This window comes from Ascaphus truei, chromosome 4 (assembly GCF_040206685.1).
Source record: "Ascaphus truei isolate aAscTru1 chromosome 4, aAscTru1.hap1, whole genome shotgun sequence".
Lineage (NCBI taxonomy): Eukaryota > Metazoa > Chordata > Amphibia > Anura > Ascaphidae > Ascaphus > Ascaphus truei.
In genome coordinates, this window is record NC_134486.1 from 327,007,369 (window position 1) to 327,031,149 (window position 23,781).

The 23,781-nt window shown below is 47.8% G+C and overlaps 1 protein-coding gene across 33 annotated transcripts in view; it reads right to left on the reverse strand.

Annotated features, from left to right (window-relative positions):
* Positions 1-2,939: 2,939 nt before the first annotated feature.
* Positions 2,940-23,781, reverse strand: part of RIMS1 (regulating synaptic membrane exocytosis 1) — a 489,535-nt gene continuing 468,693 nt past the window's right edge. For all 33 annotated transcript variants that reach the window (XM_075598054.1, XM_075598045.1, XM_075598044.1 and 30 more), the window contains one exon: positions 2,940-3,516. In XM_075598054.1, coding sequence (XP_075454169.1) covers positions 3,298-3,516 — 219 coding nt within the window. In that variant the 3' untranslated portion in view covers positions 2,940-3,297. The remainder of the gene's footprint in view (positions 3,517-23,781) is intronic.

Below are 23,781 nucleotides of genomic sequence, written 5' to 3' on the forward strand. Positions count from 1 at the left end.
GAAACTGTTTCTGATTCAAGAGTTGAGTTGAGGATCTTTTTTTTTAGACTTTTTGGGCCTTATATTTCACGTTATATATCACATTTAAATCACTGTCACTAGTATATTGAATGTTATTCACATTCTGACACTGTTAAGGTCATTGTTCATTGTTGATTGTTCACTACACACATTATTATGGTTTATCTATTGACAGGGTCATTTTTCCTTGCCATATTATTGAACGTATGTGAGAGCACCACCTAGACTCGGTTTGGTGTATATCTGTAGTGGGTATTAATTCAAATTAACAGGTTGCAACTTATCTAGCAAGAAGATGAGTTCACAGCATATTGAACAGGGGCTGAAGTTGTCCAGTGTGGTGCCCAGTAAATTGAATAACTGCTCAAATATGGGAACAAAGGTTGAACTAGATCACCATATTAACTTACTCTATAAACAAGGGGCAGCATTGTGTCATGACAAAACATACCATTGAAATGTATGTTATAAAAATAATTCCTTAGGATATAAAACAATTAATAATCTTCAATCCAGAGAAGAGGCCAAGAAAGATGAGCTTTGCCACAGCAGTAAAAGTTTTTTGCATGCATAAGCAAGTATTAAAATCACAAGTTCTAATTTTCCTTTGAAAGATTACACATTCATTAAACATCCAACATATTTAAAACAAAAGACAACAATGATGGACATGAAAAGTAAATTTTATTAAACTTGTTTACAGAACATGAGTTGGAAGTTCATTTAAAAGCACAGGGGAGTGTTAAGACAAGTGGTCAAAATAGAAAGATACTACCCAATTATAATTAGTTCATTTGTTTTGGCCACTAAGACAGTACAGAATCTAGTAGTGTACCAGTGCTTCCGTTCTTCCTGCTCAGCAGGTCAAGCAGTAATTGATCTTTGCCCTATGGAAATACGGGCATAGTAGTTTCAGCCTGTTTATTAACAATAAATAGTTCACTTGGTGCAGGCAGTATGTCTATGAAGTAAAACTGAGTGTGTATACAATTTCTACATGTGTTACAGTCCCACATTAGGAATCTACACCAAAATATGCATTAGAAGGAATTTGGTCCGTACTACATTAGGTTTCCATAGGGTAAAAAATAAAGTCCATCAATAGACATTTACCACCAGACCTAGTCTGGTAAAAACCTGCAAAATGTCTATAAGAAAAACGGATGGCTTAAATTTCTTGGTTATGTCATTATAATTACGAGCAAACTGTACAAGTACATGCAACATACAAGCTGGCCTATGTGGAACTAACACGCATTATTAAATAACTTTTTTTTTTGTCTCTTTTTACAAAACGTGCATGCAGCTTTTTATAGCTCCAAGTCATGCTGCTCTATTGGTGTGATCACAAAATTGAATGGTCCATAAAAGGAGGGAAAACATATCAATGCACCTGCACAGTCTGCAGTTTTTAGCACATGTACAGAAAAGCACAAGGGATTTCAAGGCCAAGACTATACTAAAGGAAATGCTCATTTAAATTTGAGGGAGTTTTCCCCAAAAAGTAAAATATTTTGCGTTAAAAAAATCAAGCGTTGTGCTTGCATCAGTCTCAAAGAAATGTAAACTAAAATCTGATAAAAACATTAGTAAGTGCAGAATATTTCAACTGGGACAACCAGTGAATTCGAAACAGCTCATACCATGCTCTATCCAGGTCAGACAGGTGTGTCTAAAGTGACACATCATAGAAACCTGGATACAGCTGAAAGTGTCATATGCTCATGCCCCCCCTCCCCTCCCCCCATTGGTCAGTATTTTGGGATGTAAAATATACATTTTGTACACAAACTATAATATAGTGATTGGCTGATTGTAAAATGAAAATAGCATAACAGGTACATTATTTGTAAATGTCAAAGGAATGAAGTCACTTGCATCATCAGTCTCACCATTGGTTACAGATAGGTTTCTTCAAAACCCTCCCATGCACAACAACTTGAAACATAAAAAATATTTTATACTGCAATCAGTGTTTTACAAAGTAAAAGTGGAAAAGTGGAACAAAAATATATATTTTTTTTATTTTATCCTTTTTATTAGATTATTTGTTAAAGAAATATTCCGAAATGGTCATGTATTCCACAATTCCCTATAGCTAAAACAAGAACTACAACAAACGTGTTGGCATTTTTTTTTTGTTATCTGGTTGTTTAAACGTTTTAAACAAAAGTAAAATGTAATGTTCCTGATGGAGTGAAATAATGACAGCTGTTGCATCCTTAGCCATTTTAGTATTATTAGCTTTCATATCAGAACAAAGATGCATTTCATTGAACCTACAGAGTGCTATTAGGTTTTGTTTTCATGCAACTGCTATGCTGCAGAATTTGCATTTCTTCCTAGCACTGATGCCAGAATATGTGGATATTCAATAATTGACAGAAGGGGCCAATTGTTAAGCAATCAACTGAAAACTCCCACATTCAAGTCAATGGGAGTTTTTGGATGATATCGGTGTTATTGGCCGCCTCAGGGCTCTTTGTATAAGCCTCTTAGTGCAGAAAAGTGCTGTGCTCCTGTGTTATTACAGCATGCTTTATAATACATAAAATACATCTGTGGTTCCAAAATGTGTAACACTACAGTACATGAAAAAGCAAAGTCATTAATAATAGGACAGCACTACATAGCAGTGCTTTTCAAAGTCAGTGTCAGTATTTCAGGCAGCTGGGGATTTTACACGGACCAAAATCCATCATCCCTTCCTTAATACTCAGCTTTTAATAAAACAAATAAAAAAAAAAAAAAAAGAAACAATTGGTTTTCTGTTAGGATTATCACAAATGATTTTTTATGAAACTAGCAGATTAACACATTATATATATATATATATATATATATATATATATATATATATATATATATATATATATATATATATATATATATATATATAAAATAAAAATAATAGTGGAATTACCAAGTATAAAATATGCTGAAATACCAATATGATAACACTGCTTATGGTCTGTAAAAATGTAACGCAAACATTTTTAACAGAGTGAAAGCTTCCAGTTTGTAATTTCATTTCACCTTATCTATCCCTTTGAGCATGTTTGACACTCAATAGTACTTTGAACTACAGTACACATATTCTTGCTTTTCTCTGCCAATATAAACCATTTTCAGATTGATTTTGGATCATGACTACAGGCAAAAAATAAGTGATTGTCTGTCTCCAACAATGCTTTTGATCATGTAAATATATTGTTCTGATTCTTTTATTGGGCATTAACATTGTGATTACATCAGGTTAAATTCCCTTTCAGTCCATTACGATCTAATGGAAGGTGGACCTGTTGAACTCTCAAGCGATGACTGCGAAGCCCTGCGAGTAAGGGGTGTCAATGTTGGATCCACCAATGACGAGGGCGGAAACAATTTATACCATCCAATCACCACGCTGGACAGATCAAGTTCTTCCAAGAGAATCTGTGCAACACCCATGAAGCTTTTGTGATCCATTCGGCCATAGTCTCCCCAGACAATTACCTAGACAAATAAAAAATCTTATTTAAAAAAAATTGTCCATAAAACCTTTGCTGTTTTTAAATAAATATTTTATAATCCATTCTAATTTTCCTCTACACAGAGGCAAAGTAAACACCGTGATTAATCTGAAAAAGGAACCATGACGAATACAGAGTACTGTACATATAGTAAATAGCAATGTTTTTTTTTTAATTAACATTCACCATAGATGTTTCTCTATATTTTAGAGAGGACATTTTCAATGTTGTAAAATACAGTACAAGAAAAATAATGTGCTTTAATTTATACAGTACTGTATGTGGCTCAACCCAGTCAACATGAATGGATATTTGGTTTCCATAGTCCTAAAAACATATATAAAATGTAGTCTTGCATGCCTCAACTGTGGCCCTTCTGGTAAATACTACATGATTAACAAATACAAGAACCTTAATACTAGAGGACATGGTAAATATGAATAAAACGGAGTATATTTTTGTAGGCACAAAATGACTTCTTGACCACCATTCTAATTATAAGATGATGCCAATATGTTTTTACTGATAATATTTCCTATTCATCCTTCCTTGCTTTCCATCGCACTCATTGCAACTAAGAATTGTACCAAAGAACGTTTGTGCTCTGTCTGACTGCTCAGCTACTGATACAATGTGAAAATAGTTACAATATTGTACATACAGTATTGGCAAAGATTTACAAGACACCTTCTGGCACTGGAAGACACCTAACCCAATTATTTAAATAGGTTGTAAGGTGTCTTCTAGTGCCAGAATATGCCTTATGGCAGGAGACCGATTAGTAAATATGGCCTCTTCGTTTATTAAGCTATACCATGTGATTTTAGTGTAGCAGCGTCCCCCCTGGTCCACCTTACCCTCGCTGCTGCGGGGGCTCCCGGTCGCATCTGAGGCAGGGTGCCGCCATCTTGGTTGTGTCGCGGAGGTTCGTGCATGCGCAGTAGCGACGCGGTGGCCATGTTGGTAAAGGAGAAGTGGCAGCAGAGGCACTCCATAGCGCAGGGACGGCCCACAGTCGCGCATGCGCAGTTAGGGCGATGCGGCGGCCATTACAGAGTTGCACAGGCTCAGCGGAGAGTAGCGGCGGCCATTACAGATCGCGCACGCGGCCCCAATAGGAAAGAGGGTCATTGAGGACTACAGCCCCCAGAATGCTTAGAGGCAGACAGGCCACCTGACACCAGGGAGCTAATAGGGCTTACAGTTTTCCCTGAGAGGAAAGATACATTGTTGTGTGCTGCAGTGAGGAAGCAGAAGAAGCTGGGACACAGACAGGGGTGGGTGGGTAAGTGTAGACAGCAAGTGGCTCATATACTAGGCCAGACATTCCCCCTTAGGCCCCAGCTGGGCCCCAATCACCTCAGCTTGTGGTTACTACAGGGACTCCCCTTAGAGAGGGACAGGGTCCTATAGAACCCAGACAAGTGAGGGTACAGCCAGGAAGAGAAAGATCCTGGCCAGTGATTGCAGTGAATCACTCTCTGCAAGTGCAGAGACTGTCATATCTATCCGGGTGGGATCACCAAGGAGGAGCGTCATGGAAGGCATCGCGGCGGAGCCTTTGTGAAGATTGTCTGCTGGTCCGAGTGCAGGAGCGCTCGGCAGGTAACCCTACACCTAAGTGCACCATCTATAACATCCTCATACTTGTGGGCCACGCGGTCACCACTCACTTGGGTTTGGGTGTGGGACAGTGGACACGGTGTGGGGACACATGGAGGGTTGCACCCTGCGTTGGCGCTTTGGGTAGTTGTGCCATTAGTATTATAGAGTGATAAGAGTTTATAGAATGAGAAGTGTATGCATATTGTTATAGTAAAGACCGTTGCTATTTTACATCAAGTGTATGTGTTCATTTGAATGTGTCCTGCGAGGAACAACTCCCGCTCTGCTGGGAGCCATCACAGGTGGAGGCGCTGCACCATATAGTATTGTTTCAGAGAATACACCCCAGACTCTCACTGGCGGAGGCTCGGGCCTCCTGTGAGCCTAACAGGTAAAGCACCACACTGGTAACACATATAGATCCTCCTTACATGCACCCTATCTGCGATTGGGGGGGGGGGGGGGGAATATGGGTTACATTTGGAGGCGCTGCTGAGATCAGACCTGGGGTGCCCTATTCTATTTTTGTGTCAAATTGTGTATTTGAATTGTCCACCATGTTTGTGCCCACAGGCCAGGAGGTTCATGCCTGGGCCTGCAGGTTTAACGAAGTGCCCAGCCATGTGGTAGCAGTAGGGAATGTTCCCACAGGAGAGCTGGGGGTAATAATCCAGTTTTTCCTAATGAAACGCCTGGGGCTATACAAATTGTGGGTGAACGAATGAAAGTATGACACCACTGGCCATTGGAGTACCAGACTGCTGATGACGGATCGGCCAATATGCTGGGAAAATGCCCCTCGGACTTTATAAACCCCAGAGACCCCACCAGAAGGCTACCCCCTTGTATATGCAAAGAGCCATAGTGCAGTTGATGGGACTGTGATCAAAATGGAGGCTCTCTCATCCAGTGAGTCCCACCTAAAATGGTGTCACCCGCCAAGTCAGGAAAGTGCACGTGCTGCTGACAAAAATGTTCTGCAAAAACCTGTCCGGGTCTGGCGCGAAAGCCAGAGCCCTGCCCCCGCAATGTGAGTGGCGCAGCGCAGAGCCAGAACCACTCCTTGAAAGAGCTTGCCCCTCCTCTAGATTCCACCAGGGGGAGGGAGCACAGAGAGCCTGTCAGTAACTTCTATTCCCCATAAGATAGGTAGAAGATGTACTAAACAGCATCCTCAGTTGTATGGAGCCTGGCTGATGAAATGGGGGGACGTACCCTTTCTTTTGTGCCCATTTGCAAAAGGACTTAAAATTGCCTGGTGGTATGGACTTTGACCCCTTTAAGCTACCAGCAGAATATCAGGTGGCAAAAGTGGATGATGAGGGATGCATACGATGTGTCTGTAACCAGTGTGACTTCCCAGGTGGCAAATTGACCTGGGGACCCAAGTGTGCCTGCTACGGAGCACAGTTCCGGAAGCCTGTGCTGCTACAGCCTACGAAACTCGCCAAGAAAGGAGTGACTGACTTCAATACTGGGCCAGTCAATGCAGGTAACCGATCTACCTCTCTCACAAAAGTTTCGGAGGGCTCGTGCACTCTAACCGTGGTTCCAGATCCGGTTCCAGAGTCGGTTCCAGAGCCGGAACCCACAGAGGAAGATGTGAATGACCTCTCTACTGGGGTGGTCGATGCTGATAACCCATATACCTCAACCACGGAAGTTTTGGAGGCTCCACGTGCCATAACCCCGGTTCCAGACTCTGCTTTAGAACTGGAAGATTTTCAAGCTACCTTGATCAAAATGGACAGCTGCGACGTTGTGACCGTCCCGAGTCAGTGTGCTGTAGCAGATGTTCCAGGGGGTCCGTGCACCCCGGTTCTAGACTCTGTTCCACACTCAGGACTGCAGATTCCAGAACCGCAGATTCCAGAATCACAGAGTAAGGTGTCTCAACCCCCACCCTCTCTTAGTGATTCCAGCGACCAACAACCAGCCTTGGTGATGCACCAGCCGGCGGACCACACAAGTGCAGCTGAAGATAAAGAGACATTTATCCCATCTGCTGCGTACCCTGCTGTGGGCCTGTGTGCCCTACAACGGCCAGTCTGGCCTACTACAATGGTACTGTGACAGGGTGAATTAACGTCACCAGCCATATACCTGGCAAACCTATGTTTAGGCTTGCAGTGCAGCAGTGACGAGGTTAAGTTTCAGTTGAGAAGGGCTGCTTAATTAGTTTGACCCCAGCTGCATAATCAAGGTGTTTTAAAACCCCCAGGCTGTACACACATGCAAGCTAGCTGGTCAGGAGACAGGACTGAAATACTGAAGAGATTACTGCTATAAGGTCTTTTTTTCAAAGTACATGTGTGATGAACTGTCTGTGTCCTACATGCTGAAGAGAAGCTGCCTTGTTTTCTTTGCTGAAGAGAAGCTATTTTGTTAATGTCTGCTGAAGAGAAGCTATTTTGTTTTGTATGCTGAAGAGAAGCTATTTGGTTTCGTGTGCTGTATGTTTTTAAGGCTCAATAAAGACGCCTTATCAAGAGAACCTGCGTGTGTGGTTGCATGTACCCTGCAAAATATGGTGTCAGAAGTGCCAGGATTTTGAGAGGCCCCTGCAGTTGAAGGGCCATACACACACACAAAAATGAGAAAAATGGAAGAATTTTTAAAAGAGTTTCTGTGCGAGCAGACCAGACAGCAGGGACTGTTAATGCAGGAGCAGACCAAACAGCAGGGACTGTTAATGCAGGAGTAGGCTCAACTACTATTGCAGCAGCAAACACAGCTCCTAACCAAGCAGCAGGCAACACAGGATGAGCGAATGGCCAAGCTGCTGACCCAATTCCAGGGGTCTGCCAGTCCAGAACTTGCGAACAAGCCCCCGGTCCTCCTGAGGAAAATGGCTCTTAACGAGGATCCAGAGGCTTTTCTACTGACATTTGAAAGGGTTGCCGAAGCTCAGGGCTGGGCTGCAGATCGCTGGGCAACTGCTTTGGCCCCGCTCCTCATAGGAGAAGCCCAGGCCTCATATCAGGGCCTCCCAGCAGATCAGGCAATGGACTACCAACAAGTAAAAGCCGCCATACTGGATCACTTAGGTCTGACCCCAGAGACCTACCGGCAGCAGTTCCGGAACCTGAAGTACACCGCTAAGATGAGACCCCGGGTCCTCGCTCAGCGGTTATTGGACTTGTGTACTCGCTGGATACAACCCGAGGAGCGCACAAAGGAGGCAATTCTTGAGCAAGTGGTTTCGGAACAATTCCTACAGATAATACCCCCTTCCGCATGCTCGTGGGTAAAACGCCATGCTGCTGAAACCCTAGCTTTGGCGGTCCGACTCGTTGAGAACTTCCTTGGGGCCGAGGATCAGGCGAGTGCCCTGGACCCGACGGATCCAACTTCACCTGCACTTGCGGAGACCCAAAGAGGGAGATTGGAAGAACGGGGAAACTACGGCCCCTCCATGCGCAACCGCCAAGTGCCAAGAAAGGAGCAGTTCTTCCAACAAGGAAGAAGTCAAAACGCCGGGCACCGCCGAGACCCTCATCCCCTTCCTGATGTCGGCTTGTTGCCAAATGAGAGAAACTTCCGAGGACGTCGCCCACAGGACCCCCCAGATGCCTGGTCCCCAGTATCCGGTCCAGCGGAGCGCTATCCACGGCCCCCTCCTGCGAGGGAACCCTCTCCATGTTCCGCCTGCGGAGAACAAGGCCACCGGCATGTGGACTGTTCACAGATGGATTGTTCCTTCAGCAGGACCGTCGCCTCGGCCTTCACTGGAGAAAATTACAAGCCCTGGCTACTTCCAGCCCAGGTTGGGGGAAAAACCATCCAGACCCTTGTAGATTCGGGCTCTGGGAAAACTCTGGTCTTCCAGGAACTGTTACCGCCTAACGTGTGTTCTTTTGACTCTCCATGGAGTATAGAATGTATATACGGCGATGTAAAACGGTATCCAACGGCCAAAATCCGGCTATAGGTAAAAGGTCAGGAGGCCTACCTCAAAGTAGGAGTCGCTCCTTGGCTCCCTCCCCTTGTTGTGCTTGGCCGGGGCTGGCCTTTCTTTTCGGACCTAATGGCTCCAGTCTCTCATGAGGAGCCTTATTCTATGGCTCAGGAGAACCCTGGTAAACTCTTCCCCTTCTCAACAGACCTTTTTCCCAGTAGACACTGGGTTCCAAAGACTCGGAAGCAAAGACGCTCTGACAAACAGGACTGGTTGCAGAAATCTGGGTCTCAAGGTGACCATTCTAGTAGCCAGAAGTCACAAGTGATGGCTGGAGATGGCGAGTAGGAGGGGGCTATGGGCCCTGGAGATTTACCAGACCTATACCTCCCTGATTTTTCGCCAGAGGCAAAGGGAAGACCCAGTCCTTGCTAGACAGTATGATACGGTGGTAAAAATTGATTAGCAGATATTGAATGCACAGGGGGAGATAGTATTCCCCCATTTTGAATTATCAAATGATATCCTGTATAGGGTGAATAGGCAGACACAAACTGTGTTCACTCTAGCCCATACTGTCCCTTGGGGTGGTCACCTTGGCAGGGATAAAACATTGGACCGTATTTCGTCCTGATTCTATTGGCCAGGGATGCATAGTGATATTGCTAAGTTATGTGCGGCATGTCCGGAGTGCCAGCTAACTGGTCCGAGGGACAAAAACCAGCCCCTTTGGTTCCTCTACCCTTGGTGTCAGTTCCCTTTGAGAGGATTGGGGTAGACTTGGTAGGACCTCTAGAACCTTCTGCGAAAGGACACAGGTTTATTCTTGTAATAGTTGACTATGCAACAAGATATCCTGAGGCGTTCCCCCTGAGAACAGCAACGGCGAAGCAAGTAGCCAACAAGTTGTTGGAGCTGTTCTCACGGGTTGGACTTCCCCAGGTTATGTTGACAGACCAAGGTACAAATTTTATGGCTAAACTGATGCAGGATGTCTTAAAATTACTAGAGGTTAAGTCTTTTCGGACATCGGTCTACAATCCACAGACTGACGGATTGGTGGAAAGATTTAACCGAACTCTAAAAGGGGTGCTGAGGAAATTTGTAGATTCAGAGAAGAGAGCCTGGGATGAACTTCTCCATTTTCTGCTGTTTGCAGTGCGGGAAGTTCCCCAGGCCTCCCCGGGATTCTCTCCATTTGAACTGCTGTATGGCCACCAACCCCGGGGTATCCTGACCTCCTAAAGGAGTCCTGGGAGGAACAGCGGTCCCCTTCTAAGAATACCCTGCAATATGTATTGGACCTTAGGAAGCGCCTAGATGTGGTCGGGACTTTTGCTAGGGAGAATCTTAGATCAGCCCAGGACAGTCAGGAGAGACATTACAATCAAAATGCTTGTATGAGAGTGTTTCACCCAGGAGATCAGGTGATGTTGTTGTTACCCAGTTGTGAGAGCAAACTCCTAGCCAAATGGCAGGGCCCATTCGAAGTACTCTGCCGCACGTGTGATGGGGATTACGAGATCGCTCAACCAGGGTCCAGGAAGGGTAAACAAATTTACCATGTGAACTTGCTGAAACCCTGGACGATGCAGCGGTCTCTATTCATCCACCCGGTGGAGGAGGAAACGGATTTGGGTCCTCAGCCCCCACGGGAGAACATGGGTGATGATAAAATCCCAATGGGTAGACAGTTGTCCTCTGAACAAAAAGGGGACTTGTTAGAAATAATTACACAATTCCATGATGTTTTTTCTGATTTGCCAGGGTAAACTAATTTAATTTCACATGTGATCGAGACAGCACCTGGGATAAAAGTGCGTTCCCGTCCATATAGGTTGCCTGAAAGTCGTAGGGCCCTGGTAGAGAAGGAGGTACAAGAAATGTTACACTTAGGAGTGATTGAGGAATCATGCAGTGAGTGGTGTAGTCCACTAGTTATGGTCCCTAAACCCGATGGGAAGGTAAGATTTTGTGTGGACCTCTGAAAGGTCAATGCGGTATCCAAATTTGACGCATATCCGATGCCAAGGGTGGACGAGTTAACTGACGCCCTTGGTAATGCGGAATATATATCCACGCTGGACTTAACAAAAGGATACCTTTAGAGGAAAAGTCCAAGTGCAAAACAGCCTTTGCAGCCCATGGGTTTATACCAGTTTGTGACAATGCCATTTGGATTGCATGGATCCCCAGCCACATTTCAGAGACTCATAGATAAAGTGCTGAGACCCCATAGGGCTTATGCCGCAGCCTACCTATATGACATTGTCATTTATAGTAAACACTGGCGGGCCCATCTAAATAGGCTGAAAGTGGTCCTCAAATCTCTAAGAGAGGCAGGGCTCACAGCCAACCCTAAGAAATGTGCCTTAGGTAAGGCGGAAACCAAATACTTAGGGTATGCAGTGGGAGGTGGAAAAGTAAGGCCACTAGCCGACAAGGTAGTTGCCCTGAAAGAAGTTACGACCCCCCAAACAAAAACGCAGGTACGCTCTCTGCTGGGTTTAGCAGGGTACTATCGGCGGTTCATCCCCAACTACTCGGAAGTTGCAGCCCCATTAACAGACCTCACAAAAAAGTGTGCCCCTACACAAGCCCAGGACATACTTGAAAACGAGAGGTAACTCTCAATGTATTACTTCCTGGTAAAATATTTTATAAATAAATAAATAAGTGGTATGATCAAGGGAGTGTCAGAGAGCCTTTGAGGACATAAAAAGGTGTCTATCAGAGGTCCCGTCCTTAGAAGCCCAGACTTCAACAGGCCTTTTGTAGTGCAAACCGATGCATCAGAGATAGGGCTAGGGGTAGTGTTGTCAGAACAGTTTGAGGGAGTGGAACATCCGATCCTTTTTCTGAGTAGGAAATTGTTCCAGAGGGAAAAAAACTACTCAGTGATTGAGAAGGAGTGCCTCGCAGTAAAGTGGGCAATCGAGGCTTTGAGGCATTACCTGGCAGGAGTCCATTTTACTCTGGTGACGGACCATGCTCCATTGAAGTGGTTAAATAGTATGAAGGACTCCAATGTTAGATTGACCAGGTGGTATATGGCCCTCCAACCCTTCTCATTTGAGATTCAGCACAGGCCTGGGGAAAAAAATGCAAATGCTGACTTCTTTTCTAGAGAAGGGGTGGATGGTCGGGATTCAGCCGTGCGTGGCCTCAGCCACACAATAACAGCGGAGGAATGTGACAGGGTGAATGAACGTCACCAGCCATATACCTGGCAAACCTATGTTTAGGCTTGCAGTGCAGCAGTGACAAGGTTAGGTTTAAGTTGAGAAGGGCTGATTAATTAGTCTGACCCCAACTGCATAACCAAGGTGTTTTAAAACCCCCAGGCTGTACACACATACAAGCTAGCTGGTCAGGAGACAGGACTGAAATACTGAAGAGATTACTGCTATAAGGTCTTTTTTTCAAAGTACATGTGTGATGAACTGTCTGTGCCCTGTATGCTGAAGAGAAGCTATTTTGTTTTTGTCTGCTGAAGAGAAGCTATTTTATTTTTGTATGCTGAAGAGAAGCTATTTTGTTTTGTGTGCTGTATGTTTTTTTTTTTTCCAAATTTTTTTTATTAGGCAGTTAAACAATTACATGGTATGTACGGTATAAACAATATGTCAGCCTAATGTACATTTTTTTCTTTTTCTTGAGAGAAAAGAGAAAAGAAAAGGCTCAACGCCTCCTTGATCTCACGAAGTCCATCAGGGAGGCGCGAGTATGGAAACAGAGAGGGAGTAGAGAAGGGGGGGGCAGGGTGTGGGGGGGGGGAGGGAGGAGAGGGTACAAAGGGTATAGCGGGGGGTGGTCATGATCCCCAGAACCTTGGTGATTCTGGTTTGGGCTTTAATGTGAATTGGGCTTCTAGTTTGTTAGGGGGCGTTTCGTCTTATATGCGCCAAATAGGTGTACCATGGGTCCCAAATTGCTGTAAATGAGGTGGAAGACCTCTTAAGGAAAGCAGACAATCTCTCCATGTCCATTACTTCTTGCACCCTTCTTATTATTGTTTGTTTCGAGGGGGGAGACACTTTCTTCCAGGCGGCTGCCACCGCACACCTAGCCGCCGTGAGGATGAAGGAGACTAATTTTCCTGTTGGTCGGTCCAGATAGTCTAGGGGCCTGGCCAACAGGTAGGTCAGCGGTTCGACAGGTATTTTGAGGTCTGTGACCTCCTCTATTAATTTTTGTGTTGTTTCCCAGTATTTCTGAATTTCCGGACATGTCCACCAAATGTGGGCCATGTCCCCCTTTTGACCGCAGCCTCTCCAACATAGATCGGATGCCAGTGGGTAGATTTGATTTATTCTGACTGGAGTGAGATACCAGCGGAACAGTATTTTGTAAATGTTTTCTTTGATTGTGGTACATATGGAAGTTCCTGAGGCATTTTCCCAAATACTTTCCCAGTCCTCTCGGTCTATAACTATATCCAATTCTGCTGCCCAATGCAGCATGTAGTCATGCGTGGGGACTTCTGTAGTCCCTCCTAGCTCTGTGCAGATTTGTGTTATTAGACCTTTCTGGTGATCTGTTTCGCTGCAAAGTCTCTCGAAACCTGTGAGAGGGGGAAATTCCAATGTTGGGGATAATGTTTGGAGAAAGTGCCGAATTTGTAGGTACTTGAACACGTTCAGTCCTAATATGTCATACTTGGTTTGTAGATTTTGGTAGCTCAGGAACTTCCCGAGGCTCAGGAGGTCGGCAATCGTTTTAATGTTTTTGGTTTGAAATTGGTCAAATTGTCTGGGCTCACAGCCAGGTGGAAATTTCGGATTTCTGTGGATTGGTATGAGTTGGGATTGTAGCGATGTGAGCTTGTACTTGAGTTTGCTTTTCGTCCAGGTCTCCCAGGTGTGTCTCATTGGGCCTAATTTGAATTTGTTATTTTGCATGTCCTCCCTGCTCAGGGACCAAAGGCAAGCCGGCAGTGAAGGCGTTCCGGCATATTGCGTTTCTATATCCAGCCAGCAATATTGATTTGGGCTTGCGTTCCAGACTACCACCTGTCTCAATTGTGCGGCCAGATAGTATTTTGTAATGTCTGGAACTCCCAATCCTCCTCTCCCCCTTGAAGCCAAGAGAACTGACCTGGGGACTCTAGGTTTTTTACCTTGCCAAATAAAATGGAAGATTGATTTTTGAATATTTTTCAATTCTGAGCCAGGGATGTGGACCGGGAGAGTCTGGAAGTAATATAATAATCTAGGGAGTATATTCATTTTGACCGAGATCATTCTCCCGATCCATGATATTTGATATCCTCCCCATTTTTCCAAATCTTGTTTGATTTTATGGAACAAGGTCGGATAGTTATGTTTATATAGTGATTGGTAGGTCCTCGATATCTTAACTCCCAAGTATTTGATACAGGAGGAGCTCCAACGGTAATTAAAGTTTAGTTTGAGGAGTTTCACCTCTGGCTCTGGCAGACTTAAGTTCAGGGCTTCTGATTTGTCATTATTTATCTTATATCCTGAGATTTTTCCAAAGTCTCGGAGTTCTTTTTGAAGGTTGGGTAATGAGGTTTGGGGTTTGGAGAGGGTTAAGATGACATCATCTGCGAATAGAGAAATTTTATGCTGCCTATTTCCAATATCTATTCCCTGGATGTCTTTATTGAGTCGTATTGCTGAAGCCAGTGGTTCTATCGTTAGCGCAAAGAGGAGAGGAGATAGGGGGCACCCCTGTCGAGTCCCATTTGTTATCTCGAATCTTTGGTTAGTCCCCCCTGGTAGTTTTATCGTTGCTGATGGATTTTGGTATAGTCTACGGACCCCCTCTAGGTATGTGTCTTTAAAGCCAAATTTACACATAGTCTGGTCCAGAAATTGCCAGTATATTCTATCGAACGCCTTCTCTGCGTCTAAGCTTAACAGTAGTGCTTTGGTGCCTGTGAGGTGGACATGATCGATAATATCGATTATTTTTCGGGTGTTGTCAGAGGCTTGTCTCCCCGCAACAAATCCTACCTGATCAATGTTGATTAACCTCGGTAATATTGGGTTTAATCTGTTTGCTAAAATTTTGCTATATAGCTTGAGATCACTGTTGAGGAGGGAGATTGGACGGTAGCTTCCACATTGCATCGGGTCTCTGCCTTCCTTGTGTATTATTGCCAAATTGGCTAGAGACATTGTTGGAGGGATTTGGTTCCCTTCCATGAAATGGTTGAATGTTTTTAGCAGATGCGTGGATAGGGTTGGCAAGAATCTTTTGTAGTAGACATTTGTGAAACCGTCAGGGCCAGGAGACTTAGTGAGCTTTAGTGATTTGACCGCCTCTTCCAGTTCCTCTTTTGAAATCTCAGCATTGAGGACTGTGTTTTCCTCCTCCGTCAGTGAGGGGAGTTGACATTTATTTAAATATTGAGTTATAGTTTCTGACGCTATCGGTTCGGGTCGGCCGTTTTTAGTTCTTAGGTTGTATAGTTCTGTGTAGTATTTAGTAAATTCTGCTGCTATTTTGCTTTCACTATATTGAATTTCTCCAGACCTACTCTTGATCGCCGTTATCTGGGATCTTTTTTGTATCCCTCTTAATTTACTGGCTAATAGTCTGTCAGCTTTGTTCCCTTTGTCATAATATTGTTGATTGGTCCATTTGAGGGCCTTTTCAACGTCTTCCAGCTGGGTTTGTCTAAGTTTTGTTATAGCTTCTATTAATGTTTTGTATACTTTTTTTGATGGATTTGCTTTATGAGCTTGCTCTATTACTTTTATATTCTCTGTGAGTTCTTTGATTAGCGTTTGGCGGGCTTTTTTCCTGTGGGATGCGATGGAAATAAATTTCCCTCTGATAGTTGCCTTATGGGCTTCCCATAGGATTGCTGGAGAGGAGACTGTTCCCACGTTGAGGGAGAAATAGTCCTTAAGTGAGGATCTTATCTCTCTCTCAATCTCTGGGTGATTAAGTAGTGAATCATTCAGTCTCCATGCGTATGTTGTTGTTTTTTCAAAGGGGATTGACAGTGTCAGGGTGATCGAGGCATGGTCTGACCATGTGATTGAGCCAATGTCTGATTCTATGGCTGCCGCCAGCACATTTTTGGTGGTCAGAAAGTGGTCTATTCGAGAGTAAGTCTGGTGAGGCGCTGAGTAAAAAGTATAGTCCCTCTGACCTTGATGTTGGGTTCTCCAAATGTCCACTAACGAGAATTCGCTCATGATGTCCCTAAACCTTTTCCCCTTGATCTGGGAGTGGGTTGTACGGGAGGGGCCCACTGTGGTTGATCTGTCCTCGGAGGGGTTTAAGACCATGTTTAGGTCTCCTCCCACTATTATCGATGACAGATATCCCGGGTCGACGCCCTCGAGAACAGTTTGTAGGAATTCTGTTTGGTTCTCGTTTGGGGCGTACACATTGATTAGAATGATTGCTGAGCCCGCAAGGGAGCCATATACCATTAGAAATCTACCCTCTGGGTCCGCCGTTGTTTTGACATGATTAAATGGGGTGCCTTGTCTGATCAGGATAGCCACACCCCTTTTCTTGCTACTAAATGATGCAAAAAAGCACATTGGGAAGAATTTTTTGAATAAATTTGGGGGGTCTTGTGATGTGAAGTGGGTCTCCTGCAAGAATATAATGTCTCCCCCTGATTTTTTCATGTCCATGAAAGCTAGCCTTCTTTTTCGGTTATTCTGTAGTCCTTTAACGTTCAAGGAACGGATTTTTATTGGGGCCTTAGTGGCCATTGTTGGCTTCTAGTTGTTCGGGGTCTTGGGGTCCCTCCTTTCCCACTAGGGGAGACCTTGTTTTTATATTCTAAAGACCCTGTATGATTGAGGTCGCCTATTGGGCTGGGCCTCCTTCTAGGGGGGGTGTGCTGGGTTTGCCTTTGGGGAGGGGGAGAGGGGTGGAGAGGAGGGGGAGGGGGGGTAAAGATCTGCTGGGACAGGACCAGCAGGTGGAGAAAAGATAGAAGTAGGGCCAGTTTTGGTCCTGAAATGGTTTCGCCTGGTCTTTGGTCGACCGGCGTTTGGGCTTGGACGCCCTTCTGGGGTGTGTCTGGATCCGACGGTTGGGTCGCAACAGAGGGGGGGGCCAGACCCTGAGCTACTGTTGTGTGGCTCCTTTCCCATTTGTCACCTTTATTCCATTTTAGAACCTCGCCAATTATTATATTTGCTGGTAACTAGATGGGGGAAGGGGGGGAGGGGACACAGGGGGGGGGGGGCTGGTGGGGGGAGGGATGTAAGCACGGAAGAGAAGGGAGGGGTAGGGAGGGGGGGTGAGGGGGAGGGAGGGGAAGGGAGGGGGAGGGAGGGGGGGGTGAGGGGGAGGGAGGGGGGGGTGAGGGGGAGGGAGGGGGGGAGGGAAAAGGGAGGGGGGGTGGGAGGGAGGGAAAAGGGAGCGGGGGAAAAGGGAGGGGGGGGGAGTCTATGGTGTTAGTTTTATTAAGTACCTGTTACATGAGCAGTCATATATCATATATCCAGGATATCATCACATTTTTGTCTAGGAGAGAGACTCCCCTTGCGGATCTCACATTTTTGGCATAATATAACATAATTTAATTTATCATAACATAACTCAACAACATTTCGCATAACATTGCATCATCTAGTGCTAGATAACATTCTAGTCCAGTTTGAAGCAGACTTTAACATTGTCTTGATGTTTTGTTTTGCCTCACCGCCTTGTGTAAACAGAGTGTATTTTATGTGTTAGCTCTTTTTCTAGGTTGTGTACTATGTGCTCTTTGGGTGGGGGGTTGTAGTTGTGTCTAAGTGTGTGGTGGGGGGAAGTTCTCTTAGTCTGTCCTAGGGATAGCTGGGCGCTTCTTAGAGGTAGGGAGAGGGGGGGGGGTCGAGGGGGTGGCCGGTAGTGTGCCGGGGTGGTGTGAGGGAAGGGGGTCTCCATGTGTGGGCGGAGGGAGGGGGGGAAGGGGAGGGGAGAAGCAGGACTTTAGGGGGGGAAAGGGGGGAGGGTAGGGGGGAGAGGGGGGGAAGGGGAGGGGGGGGAGGGGGGGGAAGAGAGGAGGGGGGGAAGCATTATATGGCTGTCTAGGGGGGGGGTTGGTGGGGTGAAGGATGTAAGCACGGAGGGGAAGGGAGGGGGGTGAGGGGGAGGGAGGGGGGGGTGAGGGAGGGGGGGGGTGAGGGGGATGGAGGGGGAAGGGAAGGGAGGGGGAGGGAGGGAGGGGGGGGTGGGAGGGAGGGAAAAGGGAGGGGGGGTGGGAGGGAGGGAAAAGGGAGGGGGGGTGGGAGGGAGGGAAAAGGGAGGGGGGGGAGGCTATGGTGTTAGTTTTGTTAAGTACCTGTTACATGAGCAGTCATATATCGTATATCCAGGGTATCATCACATTTTTGTCTAGGAGAGACACTCCCCTAGTGGATCACACATTTTTGGCATAATATAACATAATTTAACTTATTATAACATAACTCAACAACATTTCACACAACAAAGCATCATCTAGTGCTAGATAACATTCTAGACCAGTTTGAAGCAGGTTTTAACATTGTCCTGATGTTTTGTTTTGCCTCACCGCCTTGTGTAAACAGAGTGTATTTTATATGTTAGCTCTTTTTCTAGGTTGTGTACTATGTGCTCTTTGGGTGGGGTGTTGTAGTTGTGTCTAAGTGTGTGGTGGGGGGAAGTTCTCTTAGTCTGTCCTAGGGGTGGCTGGGCGTTTCTTAGAGGTAGGGAGAGGGGGGTCGATGGGATGGCCGGTAGTGTGCCGGGGTGGTGTGAGGGAAGGGGGTCTCCGTGTGGGGGCGGAGGGAGGGGGGGAAGAGGCAGGACTATAGGGAGGGGGAGGGGGAGGGGAGAGGGGGAGAGGGGGGGAGGGGAGACGGGGGAGGGGGGGAGGAGGGGGGGAGGGGAGGGGAGAGGGGGAGAGGGGGGAGGGGAGGGGGAGGGGGGGAGAGGGGGGAAGGGGGAGGGGGGGGAGAGGGGGGAGGGGGAGGGGGGGGGGAGAGGGAGAGGGGGAGGGGGGAGGAGGGGGAGAGGGGGAGGGGGGGATGAGGGGGGGAGGGGGGGGAGGGGAAGGGAGGGGAGGAGGGGGGGAGGGGGAGAGGGAGGGGGGGGAGAGGGAGGGGGAGAGGGGGGGGAGGGAGGAGGGGGGGAGGAGGGGGGGAGGGGGAGAGGGAGGGGGGGAGGGAGGAGGGGGGATGGGGGAGGGGGGGAGGGGAGGGGGAGGAGGGGGGGAGGAGGGGGGGAGGGAGGGGGGGGGGAGGGGGGGAGAGGGGGGGGAGGGGGGGAGAGGGGGGGGAGAGAGGGGGGGAGGGGGGAGGGGGGGGCAGTCTAGCTATGTTGTGTTGGTGATGTTTGTTTTCTATTTGTGTATCTGACTCTGTCGAGTGATCGCTGTATATGGTGTTTGTTCCTGCTAGACGCAGCCTTTGTGTGTATGCTTCGGTGGGTGGCTTAGCAGTTCCTTTAGCCCGAGGCCATTGATGCTTATTTTTGCCTCTGCTTGTCAGCCTTTCCCTCAGCCCATATATCATGCGTTAGTCTTAGGTCACCGTTCCTTATGGCTAAGCGAGTGGGCGGGGTGGCAATTTCAAACTTAATTGTCCCGGCTCGGTGTCTCTTCTCTGTCAGGCCTCCCCCGGCTGTGGGGCACCAGGCCGTGAGTATGGGTATCGCCCGAGGGGAAAGCGCGGGGGCACCCGGGGAGGGGAGAGGGGGGGGGGTCCGCTCTTCTCAGCAGAACCAGTCCACGGAGATCCCCGACCCCATCTCCCAGCCGCAAGGCCAGACCAAGGGTCTTCCAGGTCGCGGGGCTGGGCCACCCGCTAACATCCAGCCAGTGAGGCGTAGCCTCAGTGCGTCGCCCCCCTTCAACTCGCTGCGTGACCCCCCCCCCCCCAACCCGTCCGGCACCGTCAATCTCTCCAGAGATTTTTTTTAGGGATTACTCACGGTTGCTGGAGCAGTTCGACCTGGGCTCGGGAGATCATAAGGCCGGTAAGGACCGGCTCTCCACCTCCAGGGACCCCACACGGGGAGGGTCGGGGGCCAAAAGAAGCCGAAAGGCCGTAGGTAGCCAAAAAGAGGACGGGGACATGGCGAGAAAGGGGGAGAAAGAGGGGGGAAAAAAAACAGAAAAAAAAGAGAAAGGGGGGGGGGGGGACGGCGCCCCCCCCCCTCCCCCGCACCGCAGAATGCTGGTCCCTCCATCTCCCGCCGATCGGAGCCCCGTCTCACTCTTCAGGTAAGTGAAGTGGGTGTTGCAAGCGGTTGTGAAGATTTGAGAGCGGTGCTGTTCCCTCGTCAGCTGTCTCTCCTCTCCCGGTGGGTCGGTGTAGTCATCTCCGGCAGTGCTCGTCCTCTCCCTGCAGTGGTGGTAAGGTGGGGTCTTTGTGTCATTCTTGGGGATGGTGCCTTTGTATGTGCTGAGAGTGTGGGGTTGAGTTCTTCTACTTAATCCTCTGACCTCTCTGTCCCGCCAGCCTTTCCGAGGCCCTGGTTGGGGGCTCTTCTTGTCTGGGTCCTTCGTTTCTCCAGCTGGTAGGAGGGGTGAGGTTTAGTGCTTTAGCAAAGTGCTCCATATCTTCTTGATGTTTAATTGAGAGCATCTTTCCATTGCGCTGCACCATTAGTCTAAATGGGAAGCCCCATTTATACTTTACTCCGCTGTCCCGCAGTAGTATGGTTAGGGGTCTTAGTTCCTTGCGGCGATCTACAGTTCTTTTGGATAGATCGTTGTAAAGTTGCAGTTGGCTGTCCTCAAATGTGATGAGATCTTTGGTTCGGGCAACCTCCATTATTTTTTCTTTTGCCGAAAATTTATGAAGTCTGGCTATGACGTCTCTCATCCTTTTTGGATCCTCTGATCTAGGGCCCAGGGAGCGGTGAGCCCTGTCCAGCTCAAGGTCCGTCTGATTCAAGTCTCCACATAGGGAGGTGAAGAGCTCCAGGAGGTAAGTCTTTAACTGCCCTGGAAGTACCGACTCGGGGATGCCTCTGATTCTTATGTTTTGTCTCCTGTCGCGATTCTCCTGATCTTCTAGGGAGTCGCGGAGACTTTCTACCTCAGCCCCGAGCCGGAATATCTCGTTTGCAGCCAATTCTTGGGCCTGTGCGAAGGCCTCCATTTTGCCTTCCAGTTCATCCGTGCGCTCCCTTAGGCCTGTCAGTTCTTGCTTTAGCTCAGTGACTTCGGATCTGAGATCGGCCTTTAGCGACTTGTGCAGGTCATGCAGCATTTCTGCCAAAAGCTATTTCATGTCCTCTCGGGTGAGTGTTGCCGCCGGCTGCGCTGGCATTTCTTGCCGATCTTGCGTTTGGGCAGTTTGTTTGGGGCCTCGTGCGCCTGATGGGCCTGCGCCATCTTGGTTTCTTGCCGCCGCCTCTGAGTTTCGCGGGGAGAATAGCTTGTTAACAGCCTGGGCTGTTTGGGATTTTTGTTTGTTAGCCATTTCCTCTAGGGTTGTGGGTCTAGGGTAGTGCTTTAGGAGGGGGAATTTTCGGGGGGAAAGAGCCTCTATTTGTTTATTTGTTAGGGGGTCTGGCGAGTTCCTCTGCTACACGTCCATCTCCGTCGGCGTCCTGGCCACGCCCCTCGTGTGCTGTATGTTTTTAAGGCTCAATAAAGAAGCCTTATCAAGAGAACCCGCATGCGTGGTTGCATGTACCCTGCAACAGGTACCATCGTCCCAGGCTTGGGATCAGTACCTACTGACCAAAAGGGTGACTTGACTGCCCCATGGGATGTTGGTTGTGAGCTCCCAGGTGACCTCGGTGCACGGTAGCTCTTTAAGTCTGGCCACCAGGGCGATTGGCTTGCCCCGGCATCGCGTCCTGGAGGAGGTGTCCCCCTTAGAAGATTGCTGTCCAGTGGTGCGAGTGGACCAGTGCCCACCGCCTATCGTCCAGGCAAAGAGAAAAGTCAGCCCCATCGTGCTGTCCAGTGCCGCGGAGATGGTGCCTGACAGCGTTCCAGATGAACTGATACCCGTCAGCAACCAGCGGAGCGGTGAGGCACCCACCCTTTACTCCCTTCAGGATGTGATGGAGATATCCGGTGAAGAGGCCCTGCTCGGCGCTTACTTCTACTCACAGGATTACCAAGCTCATTTGTCTCAAGACCCAGAGCTCGTGATGTATTCAGAAGATGTCACTTCAGAAGTGACTGATGGAGCAAACAAAGACTGTGCTGTGACCACTCTGGTAACTATTGCCTCCTTCATGCGCAACATGGAGCGCGTTATTCATCATGTGGTGGATAGAGGAAAATGTCAAGGCCTCCCTGTATACCGCATACGCGATGCGGATGCCCGGGAAAAGGCCTGGCCAAGAGACACTGTTCTGTTCCTTCCACCAGGGGGAGGAAGTAGTATGGAACCAGTGACTGTTGCACCTGAGCAGACGACGGCTCACAAAAGTCAAAGTGAGGTACCCCCACAATTGGTCTCAGCAAACAGCTAACACTCAGCTGGCCTCGGGTATTACTGTGGTTGTTATGTTGTGTACCATTGATGTTAAAGCACATGTGATAAGTTGTATATATCATGCCCTGCATTTTTATTATATAACTTTGTGCTGTGTGACGCTGTCCTCCAAGCGGGGTTGTTGGTATTTTCACCAGGGGGAGATTGTAGCTCGGTCCCCCCTGGTCCCCCTTACCCTCGCAACTGCGGGGGCTCCCGGTCGTGTCGGAGGCAGGGCGCCGCCATCATGGTTGTGTCGCGGAGGTTTGCGCATGTGCAGTAGCGACGCGGCGGCCATGTTGGTAAAGGAGATGTGGCAGCAGAGGCGCTCTGTAGTGTAGGGACGGCCCACAGTCGCGCATGCGTAGTTAGGGCGATGCGGCGGCCATTACAGAGTTGCGCAGGCTCAGTGGAGAGTAGCGGTAGCCATTACAGCTCGCGCACGCGGCCCCAATAGGAAGAGGGTCATGGAAGACTAGGGCCCCAGAATGCTTAGAGGCAGACAGGCCACCTAACACCAGGGAGCCAATAGGGCTTACAGCTTTCCCTGAGAGGACAGATACATTGTTGTGTGCTGCAGTGAGGAAGCAGAAGAAGCTGGGACACAGACAGGGGTGGGTGGGTAAGTGTAGAGAGCAAGTGGCTCATACACTAGGCCAGACATTTCCCCTTAGGCCCCAGCTAGGCCCCAATCACCTCAGCTTTTGGTTACTACAGGGCAAGTGAGGGTACAGCCAAGTGAGAGGAAGATCCTGGCCAGTGATTGCAGTGAATCACTCTCTGCAAGTGCAGAGACTGTCATATCTATCCGGGTGGGATCACCAAGGAGGAGCGTCGTGGAAGGCATTGCGGCGGCGGAGCCTTTGTAAAGATTGGGTTTGGGTGTGGGACAGTGGACACGGTGTGGGGACACGGTGGAGGGTTGCGCCCTGCGTTGGTGCTTTCGGTAGTTGTGCCATTAGTATTATAGAGTGATAAGAGTTTATAGAATGAGAAGTGTATGCATAATGTTATAGTAAAGACCGTTGCTATTTTACATCAAGTGTATGTGTTCATTTGAATGTGTCCTGCGAGGAACAACTCCCGCTCTGCTGGGAGCCATCGCAGGTGGTATAGTATTGTTCCAGAGGATATACCCCAGGCTCTCACTGGTGGAGGCTCGGGCCTCCTGTGAGCCTAACAGGTAAAGCGCCACACTGGTAACACATATAGATCCTCCTCACATGCACCCTATCTGTGATTGGGAGGGGGGGGGGGATTGGGTTAAATTAATTAAATTAGCATTATATAGAATAAGTTTTTTTTTTAAGAATGGTTTAGCCCATTATTATTTACCAGAAGCCATTGTTACACTGAA